The sequence below is a fragment of the Schistocerca cancellata genome, chromosome 3 (assembly GCF_023864275.1).
Source record: "Schistocerca cancellata isolate TAMUIC-IGC-003103 chromosome 3, iqSchCanc2.1, whole genome shotgun sequence".
In the NCBI taxonomy this organism is placed as follows: Eukaryota; Metazoa; Arthropoda; class Insecta; order Orthoptera; family Acrididae; genus Schistocerca; species Schistocerca cancellata.
The window spans coordinates 459,526,629-459,542,210 of NC_064628.1; the positions used below are offsets into that span (position 1 = coordinate 459,526,629).

General features: G+C 39.5%; 1 protein-coding gene across 1 annotated transcript in view; it reads left to right on the top strand.

The window, feature by feature from the left end:
* The window catches only part of LOC126175236 (chitobiosyldiphosphodolichol beta-mannosyltransferase), an 89,771-nt gene that overhangs the window by 73,931 nt on the left and 258 nt on the right, over positions 1-15,582 (top strand). Inside the window, exon 5 of the mRNA XM_049921870.1 lies at positions 15,310-15,424. Within this exon, the coding sequence (XP_049777827.1) occupies positions 15,310-15,424 (115 nt within the window). The remainder of the gene's footprint in view (positions 1-15,309; positions 15,425-15,582) is intronic.

A 15,582-nucleotide genomic window follows, 5' to 3' on the forward strand; every position in this document is an offset into this window, starting at 1 on the left:
GAAGGTCTGCGTGAAGTGTTTGCAGGTGGAAATTGACTAAAGTATGATTCAGTGATGCATGAGAACAAGTATTTAGTTTTTACTTGTAATATTAGAAGTAAAATGTGGCAAAGTTTTTCCATTCATAGACTTATGGACTGAAATATTCGCTCTACATTGCAAAGATGAGTCATAAACTGAAAACTGACTTCGCACACAATTTATCGTAAGTCATGTTGGATTTTTCCACCTAGTTATATTGCCAATTTGTAATATAATCCCTCTGATGAAAATCTGTGTGTAAGTGGAGAGCTAACTATTTGCTGTTATTTTTGTAACTCATAAAATAAATATATACTCCATATTTTGCTTTGTTTTAATTGTCGAAGTGTTTGAAATACTGCATTGTTAAAAAAAAGAAAAATCAAATTTCTACAAAGGCCACCTCTAAGAAGTGTAATGAATGACAGGAAGTCGAGAAACTATAAATCATCTGCAAAATTCTGGTTTGAAATACAAAATAGAAAAATGCAGTCTGTGAGACCCCTCCATAGTAATTGTGTTCCTAGTAGTTAAGGGTTAAATTTGTTTTAGCAGTTATGAGCGGGCTCATGCGCATGCGCAATTGAGTCGTGTTTGAATAGTAGATTCTCCTGCTTCTGGCTACAGGCATGTGGCTGTTGGCTGTGCAAGCAGTTGCAGCAAGCAGCTAGTTGCTACTGGGAAAAGGGGTGACAAATTCATATTCTTGAGGAAAAAAACCTTGTTTCAGAAAGCACCTTGGTCTCTCGATTATTCATATGATTTTGAAACACATCCCTGTTGGTTTTTGAACATTGTTGAACACATTTTAAGTTGATTTCTGATAGAATCATAAGTTGATTTTTGGATGCGCGCATAGTGTACATGATGTGTCTGTCAGGAGAATACTCGTCGCATCTAGAAATAAACTTTACGCTGACAGAAGGGGGCGGGACTATACGAGCTGAGCGGAATAAAGCCGAACGGATTAATGCCAATCGCTGTCCGATTATGTGGTTGATTGGGTTTGTGAATGATCAACATTGTTACTATCGAAATTCATAGATTCAGACTACTAGAATGGAAATAAACAACTAACATAGGAATAACAGGTGAGAAAGATTACGTATTATCTTTTCGGTGTACCCAAGAAAATGAAATTTTGACAGAAAATATTTGGCCAGATCGCTACACTAGTAAGGACCAGTTGTACAGACTACGGCTAGCAGCCGCTTAAGTTCAATTCTGGAACTACCGTGGAAAATGTGTTGTACGAACATGGAATAACACCTAACCGGAGAATAATAGCAGGATAGCTAAACCTGTGATTCTGGCAAGGTTAGTGAAGTTAATCGGCGAACAAATTTTGACAATGGCAGGAATAGCTACAGAATTGGTGATGATTGTTAGAACGGGGAAGGAGAAGAAACGGGGACATCACACAAATTATGGAAGAATAAGATGATTCCAAATTCATATAAAAATGTCGTAATACTACTTTTTGATCCTATGCTTGAGAAACGGGTGCGTATGAATGAAATGTGAAACTATTTCCTAACATAAAGCTTTTTGCTTGCAGTAGGCATAATAGTCATTTGATATTGGTACTTCGTGAATTATATTCTGTTGTGTTATAAAAATGACCATTTGCGCCAAAACAGCTCATTTATTTGGTGTGTGTTACAAAATTTCTGCAATATTAGAAAGGCCTATTTTGTTTTATCTAGCAAACAGTAACAAAATAGACGTAATCATGTCAAGAAACCACACCAGTCGTGGGTATTGTTTGTATTAACAGCTTTTTCAGTATTAGATAATGACATTTCAATTTTTCATGTAGCAAAACGTTTGATGAACTTTGATGAGGTACTGTAATAGATTCTTTCGCAGCAAGGAAAGCATGCCATGTAAAGCTTTGGCAAGATTAGAGAGAAAAAAATGCTAGGATCTAAGGACTGAAGAAATGTGTACTTTCTTGCTTGTCTTTTGTCTTCATTGGTTTTATGTATCCTATATTTAATTTTGTCACACAAAACAGCAAGGGGCAGGATGTCAAACCTGGTGACTGGGAGCAGGAGAGGCACCACAGGACATTTTATTTCCACTGTCCTGAATATAGTTTGATGGCATCCAATACAAAATATACACGTTTCAATGCCACAGAATGAATTACAGTGATGTGCAATAAAAGAATGCTGTATGAAGAGGCGTGGCACTGCACTTTGGCACAATTAAGACCAAATAACATGTTACATTTCCTCAAACACATATGTTTTATGTGTCAGACTTTTCAGAAAGATGTGCGCTACAAGATGGACATATTTTTGAAAATTTTATTTTTTTAGTATTGACCTGGTTAGCAAATATCACAGATCCAGGGCTGATTTGCAGAGCAGTCTGAGTTATAGTGGATAGTCTCCACGTGACCTGCTTTTACATTTAGTAATTTTGCTTTCTCCCTTTCGTATACTCTCACGTCAAATGAAAACAAAACGGATATCTGTGGCTGGGAGCTATCAAGTGAATTAAAATACATTCACGTAACTATGGAAGGCTGAAATATGTTATTAGTTTCAGATTTTATTTTATTTCCACCTTTCCGACAGTCAAGCATTAATCGCCTTGCAGAACAATGAAGTTATTTTTGTCTGTGTTTGCTAAAGAAATTTGACTTTTATTAACCTTTTCCGCAGAGCCAGTCAATCAATGTATTTGAAACAAAATGTTTAATTCCACAGTACTGGCTAGTTTCAACTGTTCGCTGCATTTCCAGTGCACGTTTTCGTCTTCTAGCATGTATGGCATTGTGCCATAATAAAGAACCAAACATAATATAATACAGTACCTGTGCTCCAAGAAAATTTACATCCCGAAAGCCACACTGGAAAGCTGAATATCAGGAGGAGGTCTACTTCATTGGGAATCTGGACATATGAATGTGAACTTTAAGTATGGAATTTAAATGTGCACATCTTAGTATGGTTCACGAAATTCCGATGCTCTTGGAGTATCCTCTGATATCTTGTTTCTTTTATACATAAAGTATGATCTTTCAATGTTTTACACGTACATACATATGGGCTTCCTATGTCATGGTAGCTGCACAAGCGCAGTGTCACCTGTTATCTGTGCTCTCTGGCAACTGCTGAAACAAACCTATTTCTTACAGGTTGCAAGAAAATATTGCGAATGGTGGTTTGAAAAGCGTTACTTTCAAAATAAATATCCTTTTACGTAAGTTGAACTATTTGCGAGAATGTACCATGAATTTCTTAATCACAGAGCGTTTGACTCTGATTTAAAAATCAACTCTTTGATGATGAGCCATTTAGAAGAATTTCAAACCCTGAAGATCAGACATTTCTATCATTATTAAAAAATTTACTGGCACATTTGTATGACATATCTTAAAGTGTAACACGCACAAAAAAAATCAACATTATATGCGAAAGCTTAGCTTCTCTTGCAGCTTATTAACCTTAGAGACCAATATTATATGTGAAAGCTTTTCTTTTTTTTGTAGAAACACTATGTATATTAATTCAGACTATTAACTTTCCCTGTTTGTGTGTTCGTGCTACATAAGTGATGTTGCTGTTGCCTGACTACATCACGTGTCCTATGCTCTGAATATCCGCTGTCATCGGCTGGCGAGATCACGTGACATGAGCTATGACTGGCTTACAAAAGCACATCACACTCTCCATTTCAATGATTCAGAAAGCAACATGCAGTGTGTGGTGGAATTCCAATGTATACTTTCATAATACAAAAATAAGCTGTGTACATGTTGCTGTACATCAAAGATGTTTCCAAAATGTATCTTTTTCCCTGAGTTTCGTTTTCTAAAGTGCTGGGAAATTCTACACCTGTGTATAAAACCATAACCATTCAAAGGATTGATAAGTTTGCAGTTCTGAGGGAAAATATACTGTCACTTAACACGGAAAAAGGGTGTTTTCACCTGGGCAAAAGTGTTATTTTAACCGCGAATATTTTTTCCTTGTCTGCATATACACCCTGTGTAAGAGCAGAGAAATCTTGAATATTGCTTTTGGTGAGTCTGCTGTTAGTAAAAAAAGGGTGTACGAGTGATATAAGTATTCTGAAGGTGATGAGCACCCTGGATGCCTCAGCACATCAATTGATGAAATTGCAGAAAAAGTGAAGGAAATGAATAAAGGTATGAGCGAGTGCTGAATCACAATCGAGGTTGCTTTTGATGTTAGGATAACAGTTGGATCATGGCACGGGCAGACGTTCTGGGTAAATTTGTTCCACAGGTTTGATTTCGAACAGCAGCAGCAGCAAATGCAAACTGGTCAGGAGTTGCTACATCAAGCCAGAAAGAATGCCTAACTACTTAAAACAACTATATGATGTTGAAACTAAAAGACTCAATCATCCCAGTGGAAGCATTCTGGATTATCAAGACCTAAAAACAATTGACAAGTGCGGTCAAATGTGAAGGTTATGCGCGCTGTGTTCTTCGATTTTAACAGTATACTGCACCGTGTTCTCTTGCCACAAGCTGACACAGTCAATAAAGACTACTAGCTAAAATTTCAATGCTCTTTGTGTGAAGCAGTCTGAAGAATACGTGTGAATTTGTGGCATAACAATTCACAGTTTTTGTACCACGATAAAATGCTTACAACATTGTGTTGTTTGTTGGTGAATTTTTGGCCAAAAATAATTCTGTAATGATGCCCTAGCCTGCAAATTCATGCCATGTCCTACGTTCCAGAAAATAAAGGAAACAAATACATTTTATTTTCATTTTACACTGATTTGTTTTTTGTTTTGATTACAAAGATGAACAGAACAGGTTTTGCTCAGTAAGACCAAATCAAATAAATAACAAAAATAATTTATGCAGCTGTTAACGAAGTTTAATAATTTTTTCTATCAGATGTCTCTTACTGTATCTTATCAAAAGTAGCCAGTTACCTCTGTGTAATATGGAATTGATCACTCGATGTAATAAGAGGCAGACCCATCAGTACAAGAGGAGGCAGAGACTAGTGTCGTGGCAGTAGGATAATGGTAACAGCAGAATGGGAGAGTCCAGTGAATTTGAACATGGACTAGTCACTGGAAGTCATCTGAGTAAGAAATCATTTGCGGACATTTAAATCCTTCCAAAGCCACCGAAGTCACACGTTAAAATTTAGTTGTGAAGTGGAAACATGAAAGAACAATCAGAGCTAGCCCTGATATACTGATGGGCAGGACCACTGAGCACTGAGGAGAGAGGTTGTAAAAAATTGGATGGAGTTAGTGGAAGGAATTTCTCAAGTTCCAGAATGCTACCAGAGTCCAGCTAGCACAATGCTGTGCACAAGGAGTTAAAAAGAATGGGGTACAATAGTTGAGCAGTTTGTCATAAGCCACACATTTCTGTAGACAATGCTAAGCAAAGCTTGAGGTCCTGTCAAGAGTGATGCCACTGTGGATGGCTGGACATGAGTGATTTAGAGTGATGAAGCACAATGTGCATTATCGCAGTCTAATGGAAGGGTTTGGGATTTAGCAATGTTACCTGCCATCTGTGAAATATGAGGGAGATGGTGTGGATGTCTTCCCTTTATTCTAGTTAAGAGAACACAACAGGACTGATGACCTCGGAAGTTAAGTCCCATAGTGCTCAGAGCCATTTTGAGAACACAACATGTGGAAGGATATGAACATATTTTACAATAGTGTGTACAATAGAGGAACAGTTTGGAGATGATTGTAGCAGCATGGCAATGCGCCCTGTCATAATGCGACATCTGTAAGACAATAGTTTGTGTATGGTAACATTCCTGAAATGGTCTGGCCTGCCCAGATTCCCCACTTGAACCCAGTGGACCTTTGAGTTGAGTTAGAACATCAGCTTGGCTCTGGATCCAAGTCCCCAACACCACTACCTTACAGTTTTGGCTCTTGAGGAGTAATGTACTACTATTCCTGCACACTTCACTGAATGTATCCTTAGCAGAGTTCAAGCTGTTATAGAGAGACAGTGTGGACACGCCTCGTATTAACGTCCACTAATAGGTGTCCAGTTATTTTTGATCAAATAGTGTGTTTTTAACCCCTTACATAGAACTCCTTTTTGACAGAAACTTAAAATCGTGAGTATATCCATGCGCCTTGAGAAGAGACCTTCACGGAGGGGTGGGGGGACCCCACTTAGATCTATTTCAGCACTCATTGGTAAATGTTTGGCTGCTGGATAGCACTGGTACTACATTTGTAGCATTGCTATTGTGTTTGCCTCTAGATATTATATTTACTGTGTGCAGCTTGAGATACTGGACAACAAAATGTGTACTTTCAGTCTCTCTTCTACGCTATGTGATCAAAAGTATCCGGACACCCCCAAAAACATACATTTTCCATATTAGGTGCACTGTGCTGCCAGGTAGACATCGTGAGAGAGCAGAATGGGATGCTTCGCGGAACTCACAGACTTCAGATGTGGTCAGGTAATTGGGTGTCACTTGTGTCGTACGTCTGTACGTGAGATTTCCACACTCCTAACATCCCTTGGCCCACTGTTTCCCTAACATCCCTTGGATCACTGTTTCCGATGTGATAGTCAAGTGGAAACGTGAAGGGACACGTACAGCACAGAAGCACACAGGCCGACCTAGTCTGTTGACTGGCAGAGACTGCCAGCACTTGAACAGGGTTGTAATGTGTAATAGGCAGGTATCTATCCAGACCATCACACAGGAATTCCAAACTGCATTAGGATCCACTGCAAGTACTATGTAAGTTACGCAGGAGGTTAGAAAACTTGGATTTCATGGTCAACTGGCTGCTCATAAGCCACACATCACGCTAGTAAATGCCAAACGACACCTCGGTTGGTGCAAGCCGCGTAGACATTGGACGATTGAACAGTGGAAAAACACTGTGTGGAGTGATGAATCATGGTACACAATGTGGCGATCTGATGGCAGGATGTGGTTATGGCGAATGCCCGGTGAACGTCATCTGCCAGTGTGTGTAGCGCCAACAGTAAAATTTGGAGGCGGTGGTGTTATGGTGTGGTCGTGTTTTTCATGGAGGGGGCCAGAACCCCTTGTTGTTTTGTGTGGCACTATCACAGCACAGTCCTACATTGAAGTTTTAAGCACCTTCTTGCTTCCCACTGTTGAAGAGCAATTCGAGGATGGCGACTGCATCCTTCAACATGATCTAGTACCTGTTCGTAATGCACATCCTGTGCCGGAGTGGTTACATGACAAGCACATCCCTGTAACGGACTGGCCTGCACTGAGTCCTGACCTGAATCCTATAGAACACCTTTGGGATGTTTAGAACGCCAACTTCGTGCCAAGACTCACTGACTGACATCAATACCTCTCCTCAGTGCAGCACTCAGTGAAGAATGGGCTGCCATTCCTCAAGAAACTTTCCAGCACCTGACTGAACATATGCCTTTGAGAGTGGAAGCTGTCATCAATGTTAAGAGGAGGCCAACACCATATTGAATTCCAGCATTTACCGATGGAGGGCACTACAAACTAGTAAGTTACTTTCAGCCTGGTGTCCAGATACTTTTGATCATGTAGTGTATATTGATGTCCAGGTAATGCTTTGAAAATGGATTACTATAGTGATCGTGAGTCTGATATTGAATTTAGCAGCTCAGATAGTGAAGAAGAATGTAATGTTACTTCGTTAGACACTGAAGGTGATGACAGTTTGTCAGCTGAGTAGCAACTGCTCGCCATTGGTACAAGATAAATAAATCCACTGTGTTCTAGCCAGCTCCTCCACGAACTGTTGTGAAATACATGGTTAGGCTTGAGAGCTACACAGAAGCTAAAAATTGATTTCAGGTTCAGGATATTTTAGTCAGTCCAGTGCAGGTGTATACTTGGGATTTTATTGTTGGTGATTTTCAAAATTTTCTAACCTATTATTTTTAGCCATAAAAGCCGTCTCTATATGTTCGTATGTAATACTATTCATTATAGGATATTTTTCATTAAAAAATAGTTGTTTTTGGAACACAGTTTGAAAATGAAATTCAGTAACTTTACACCAAACATACACAGATCTGCAGTCCATAGATGTACAGTAATTCCAGTCAAAATTACAAAGACAAGTCAGTCCTTGTTTGGGTGCACATAATAAGTTGGGGTGAAATCGAGAAACTTAAGTTTCACTGAAGGAATAATTGGCAAAATGAACTACTGATAAACTGAAGCAGACACACACATGTATTAAAAAATTAGGTTTACTTTGGAAACTGTGGTACATTAAGAACCTTCTGCCACACATGTCTTGCACTGTTAATCATCCATCAGGACAGTGGTACTAAGCATACTGTACACTCCAGTCTCTTGATTAATATTTGTTGAATTTTGGGGAACATCGTAAACTCCTGCAGTAAAAGCAATCGTATTACAGTGTGTTCAAAAATGACACATACACTCTTTGAAACTAAGGCAGTGAGAAACTGAGAAATGCTTTCATTTGTAGCAGGATTGGAAATAAACGGCATTATTGTTTGAAGAATGGAAGTGGGTGCTAAAGAATTACTGGAAAACAGAGACTGCGAGGATCAGCAACATTGGAGAATTGACTCTGGAACATAACTACTTTCATAGTTCACAGTTGATAGAATCTGAGACAAGTTTGAAGTCGCTGGAATTGTGTGTGTTGCGAAGGAATGTAGTGGAAGAAAGATTTTCAACAGTCAGCATAACAACTGTTCCCAGAATTTTGTGGACTCTGAGGTGGAAGCTGCTTTACATTCTCCTTGCTCTGAATGAGAATGATCTTGATAGCCGAATTGAATTTTGTTGAAACACATATGGAGATAATGAATATATATGATTTGTTTGGTCAAATGAAGGAACCTTTAAACTTAATGGAATAATCAGTTCTGTGACTCAGTTCAGGAGAATAGTGACACTATAAGCATGCTTACATTACTGAGATTCTCATGAGACACACTTTACAAGATAAGCACTGAGAAGTTGAAGTTACACGAGACAAGCTCATTCATTCCTAAGCAACACTGTGTTGCTATTGCCATCTTTAATGAGTTGACTGCCCGCTGGCCGCAACACAACCGCAAATCCAATGCCGTTTGGCCACATCAGAACCTCATGCCAGACGCCATGTGCCTGGCATCACAGTGAAACACCCGTCACTGAAGTGCTGAGTGTGCGGCGGTCAGCTTGTTAAAGGTTGATTGACATTTTTTAAACTGATGATGTACCTACGCACTATAAACAACAAATGAACTGCTGAAGTAAATTCTTGTCTTTCCAGCTGCTGATAAAATAACTTGTCACTGTAATTCTAATTTACTGGAAATGTCTTTAGTGGAGCTGCAACAAGCAGTTCTTGGAGGAAAAAAAAAAAAAAAAATAAAATAAAAATAAAAAAATTGCTTGTAATGTTATATGGGTACGGAGGTACGTTTGAACATTTTATTTTGGTTGTTTCAATGTGATACATGTACCTTTGTGAACTTATCATTTATGAGAATGCATGCTGTTACAGCGTGATTACCTATAAATACCAGATTAATGCAATAAATGCTCAAAATGATGTCCGTCAACCTCAGTGCATTTGGCAATATGTGTAACGACATACCTTTCAACAGCAAGTAGTTCGCCTTCCGTAATGTTCGCACATGCATTGACAATGCGCTGACGCATGTTGTCAGGCATTGTCGGAGGACCACGACAGCAAATATCCTTCAGCTTTCCCCACAGAAAGAAATCTGGGAACAGATCCGGTGAATGTGCGCGCCATGGTATGGTGCTTCGTCAACCAATCCACCTGTCATGAAATATACTATTCAATCCGCTTCAACCACATGTGAGCTATGTGCTGGACATCCATGTTGGAAGTACATCACCATTCTGTCATGCAGTGAAACATCTTGTAGTAACATCGGTAGAACATTACGTAGGAAATCAGCATACATTGCACCATTTAGATTGCAATCGATAAAATGGGGGCCAATTATCCTTCCTTCCATAATACCGCACCATACATTAACCCGCCGAGGTTGCTGATGTTCCACTTGTTGCAGCCATCGTGGATTTTCGATTGCCCAATAGTGCATATTATGCCGGTTTATGTTACCACTGTTGGTGAATGACGCTTCGTCGCTAAATAGAACGCGTGCAAAAAATCTATCATCGTCCTGTAATTTCTCTTGTGCCCAGTGCCAGAACTGCACACGATGTTCAAAGTCGTCGCCATGCAATTCCTGGCGCATAGAAATATGGTACAGGTGCAATCGATGTTGATGTAGCATTCTTAACACCGATGTTTTTGAGATTCTGATTTTCGCGCAATTTGTCTGCTACTGATGTGCAGATTAGCCTCGACAGCAGCTAAAACACCTACTTGGGCATCATCATTTGTTGCAGGTTGTGGTTGACATTTCACATGTGGCTGAACACTTCCTGTTTCCTTAAATAAAACATCCGGCAAACGGTCCGGACATTTGGATGATGTCATCCAGGATACCGAGCAGCATAGATAGCACACGCCCATTGGGCATTTTGATCACAGTAGCCATACATCAGCATGATATCGACCTTTTTCGCAATTGGTAAATGGTCGTTTTTAACACGGGTAATGTATCACGACAAATACCGTCCGCACTGGCGGAATGTTACATGATACCACATACTTATATGTTTGTGACTATTACAGCGCCATCTATCACAAAGCGAAAGAAGTGGTCCAACTAAAACATTCACATTTCTTTACGTACTACATGAATATGTAATAAAAATGGGGGTTTCAATTTAAAAAAGAGAGTTGATATCCGTTTGACATATGGCAGCGTCATTTAGCACGCCAACCATAGCGCCATCTCGTTTCCCCCTTCAAGCCAAACGAGTTTCGTTCTTTGTAGTTTTGTCGTTTGATGCTTATTTCGTGAGATATTTGGCCTGGTCACTATCAATGGAGCACCCTGTATACATCTATATACATTCCATAAGGGGTTTAATTTGTGCTGATAGAGGCGTTTGTGTTTAGCCTTTGTATGAGAGGGTGGTTTAGCTGTGCAAATTTTTTGCAACTATCTCTGTACTGAAATACTGTGTTTTATTTTAGGAGATAAAAATGATGTGGTTGATGTGAATATAAATATCATTTTATTAATGTGATTATTAGCTGGGTGCAACTTTTAAAAATACATCCCATGTTTACCTGAGTGGAAGATGACTCGACCCCTCTTCATGACACTTATTGAGAAAAAATTTATTTTTGACGTGTTCTGACTAGTCGGATTACAGACTGTTTTATTGGCAAAGTATCTGCCAGAAAGTCAACATTATACCTGTTTTAGACATGCACAATTTATTGATTGTTGTCTACATTTTCATGATACTACAAGAATAAAACGAACAAAAAGAAATGGTTTACATAAACTTTTGGAATATTTCTTTTCTACCTTTTTTGCTTTCTAACCCTGCAGCCTGTGGTATCATTTTTAATCATTGCCGCCACTGGTGCTGCCGCTGTAACCCCCCCCCCCCCCCCCCCAAATGGAACAGCTGTTAAATTTGTCTTCGTTGTCCAAAGTATTTGGCTGTTTTTTTTTCTGAATATGTTGTTATTTCTGAGGCTGTCATTAGGGTGTGACCTAAGAACATAACTTTTTTCCCGAATATGTATCGAATTTTGCTTCTATAATGACGTGAGCATGTTACATTGTCTCTTGCTTTCAAACATATCCCCTGCTCATTGCTCTCTTATTGGTTTTTGTGGAACCACCTGATGCACCCCATTTCATTGTCTTCATATGTTATGGTTAGTGTTGATGACATTGCATCAAGAAATACATAAGTATGCCACTGGCAGCTATCTAGACTTTTACTGTCTCCTGCATAAATTAGTACTATTGTTGAGTACTTTATATAAAGTCAGTTTGATTCAGACTACAAATTGATTCAAGCAAACTGCAGTTTAAATGTGGTAGATGTAAAAAAAATTTGCCACTTGCTCCCCACACTGCAATCATCCTGGCTCTTAGCCAAGCTGGGGGTCCCTGTTCTCCTTCCAATCATTCTGTAGTGCTGAGATTGAGGAACTGTGAAAAAACAGACTGCAGTATTGTATAGTGTGCAAATCATGTGTAACAACAGCAACAACTAATAGATAAATGATCAAAATTACAATGCAGTCCCATTCTCGAACTTTCGCTTGTCCCACAATCTAGTGACACCTTTTTGCACTCTCACATAACGGTTGCACACTGTTTAATATGATTTGTTTCCTTCATCAGACATTTCATTCTCGATTAATTTTCCATCTTGTTTCAACTGAATGTCACTATGTTCTAAAGCTGGTAACATTTTCACCTGGTGGTATTCTGATATATGAATAGTGACCGAATTTCTCATTTGCAATCCACTACTTAGTAAATTATAAGAATTATCTTATAACTAAATTAAATACTGGTCTGGGTTCTGAAGCAACTAACATTTTTTGAAGGACATTTCCGTTCTTGAATGTTACCTTTTCTTAAAGAGCAATAAACATTGAATATGGTATCCATAGAGGTATGAGGTTTATTGCAAACCTGTTCAAATACAACAGAAGTTAAGATGATGATAATTAACGCAATTTCCTCGTGTGTTTTACAAAACTGTCAAATTTTAATCAGAGCAGCAGACTGTCGTAGTGGCTAGTTCATACAATAGTGTTCAAAATTAAAGCAACAAATGAAAATTTTGCAAGGCTACATTTATTTTGTCACGAAACAGTGTAAACATTTGATAGTAAAGTAGAAAAACAATAAACAACTGCAACTTCCATAATGGTAGACAAAAATGTCTATTTTTCCAATGTAATGGATTTTCACACACATTCCTGAAACTGGTTGATGTGCTCAGCATGGAGTGTGACCACTTCCAGCACCAATACAGGCCTGACGACGATGGGGCATGCTGTGAGTGATGTCATCGGTTTTATGTTGAGACAATAACACCCATTCTTCCTGCAGAGCTGGCTCGCAGATCTTGGAGAGGGGTTGCTGGATGCTGACGTGATGCACACTGTTCCCCTAGTGGACCCACATATGATCTATGGGGTTCAAATCGGGAGAACGAGCAGGCCACACCATCTTTCTGTTTCCAGGAAAACATCAGCCTCGAGGTCGAGTGTTATTGTCCGTGAATACAAAGTCTGAGCCTACCCCACCTTGGAACAACCACACAAGGTCCCAAGATCTTGTCGCAATACCCAGCAACAGATAAACCTTGCTGATTCACCTGTACAATTTCATGAAGAGGGGTTCTATGGTCCACATAATCCCTGCTCACACCATTAAGGATTATCCTCAATATCGGTCTCTTTCCACATTGTTTGGGTCCCGAAATCATGTTCCTCCAGATGAAAATGCTTTGAGAATCGCTCTCCACACCAAATCAGGACTTATCTGCAAAGAGATCATTGGTTCATTGTTCGACCGTCCAGATGGCATGTTGACGACTTCACTCTAAGATGTTCCCTTCTGTGAAGATGCATCAGAGGTACACATACAGGTCTCCAACAAAGTCTTCTGTACATCGTTATCACGATACGATATGTCCACTGAATGCTGCGAGTTTAGACCAAGTTGCAGTGCAAAGGCAGTACCGTCGTGCCTTTATTGCCAATTAATGGTCCTCCTTTTGGATATCACATGTGGATGGTCCTACCCTGGTCTTTGGGGTACTATTTCAGTCTCTATATTTTCGCCCCACCTGAGAACAGAATGATTCACAATAATCTTTGGGCCCCATCAGTTTGCGACTGTCCTGCTACATTTCTTCTTATGGCTCTCCACCGCAGAGTGACTGGTAGGGACCTTCTTTGTGCCAGTCTGTGACTTTATACACAGCTATTGTGGATGTGGAACTACCTGGCACACACTGTCGTGTTTGATAGGTGCCCTGACATTATCGTTAGCATTGTTATCCATTGACCAGAATGCCATATTCCATGTAGAAACACAATTGTACGGACATCAGTTGACATTTTATATGATTATACCATAAATTAGACACAAGACGGGGAAATTGCAGTTTGTTGCTTTAATTTTGGACAACAGTGTAGTTTCTAGCACTAGCGTCGTGTGAGTGTCATGTGATTGCTAGTGTTGATCCTCTTGGAATGTGATCATTTGTTGAGCTCTGACCTTCCAAATTATTCAAAATAAATGTGCACCTGAACTTGGTACCCAAAGCTTCTTCTCTAAATATAAGATGACCCCTACAAATACCATACGCACTACCAAACAAAAAATGTTGACTTTGGCAGCAGTAGTTTAATCTGGGAGTATAACAACCCTGTTTTTTTATGACAAATTTGGGAAAAAATTTATCGGGTAGATATGGTAATTTATCTTGTGTTCAGTATGTATTACAGAAATATCAAAATCATTATGGATCTTAAATGCCAGAGATTTGTGCGAGGGGGGGGGGGGGACCCAAAAGAAACCGGATTGTTGTCATAAAAATTTACACTGTTGGAAGCATGTTTGGAACTCTTCAAGTTTGATATTGTCCAGTGCCCTTTGCGAAGCTGTTTTTACCGGCTCCACATTGTCATAACACTCCCCTTTTAGCATTTTTTATTTTCATTTGTGGAAATAGGAAAAAGTCGCAATGACTTTTCCTGTAATGACTGTTCAAGAAGTTTGGATCACATGCAATCTCTGTTTTCAAGTCCTGACACACATTCATGCAGATGGTTCTTTGCTCCTGTGTGAGAAGGTGCAGAACAAATTTAGCAGCAACACGTCTCGTGTGCAAATCCGCTGGCACGAGCTCCAACTGATTCCTGTCTCTGCTGAAATTTAGTCGTTCGTTTGGTGGACCTTTTCAATGTTCTCATTTCGCGATGTTGAAGGGTGTCCAGAACGAGCTTGGTCTTCAACACACATCTCACCACATTTAAAGCATGCCCAAACCACTCGAAAACCTGTGCACGGCTCACAGCGTCCTGGAAAGCTTCCTGAAGCATTTGGTGTCTCCGTTGTTTTTTTAAGCAGGAAACAAAATTTCACACACACTCTGTTCTTTTAAAGTTGCCATAAATACTTCGCAAAGGTAGCCGCCAACAGTCAGAGAAACAATACCACACTTGCACGTTCAGCAGTACACTGATGCCGTCTGCACAGCTGTTTCATGAAGGTCTATATTAACACCATCTAGTGTGAGAACCCTGCACTACGTCTACCAGTGGCAGCGCCCTCCAAGTCCGGTTTCTTCTGGGTCCCCCCTCGTATGTTACTGAATTTACAATTCTGGTTAGATTGCCATAATACATTTTCTCTTTCAGCAAGTGCTGACCTTGGTGTATGTCTTCACACATCATCCAGTGGCTTGGATTTGCCAATGAAAGTAGTTGATATGTTTGGTTGCGGGCTTCCTGTTTGTGCCTACAGTTATGGCTGGTAAGCCTTTTTATATTTATTAAAAATGTATTAATTGTACCCAATTCTAAATCTGTGGAATTAAAAACAATTTGATTACGATAATATGGCATAAGAAGTCTAACTGGAACCAACTTGTACTGCAGACAATTTTCATTTCATGGAAGTAATGTGATACT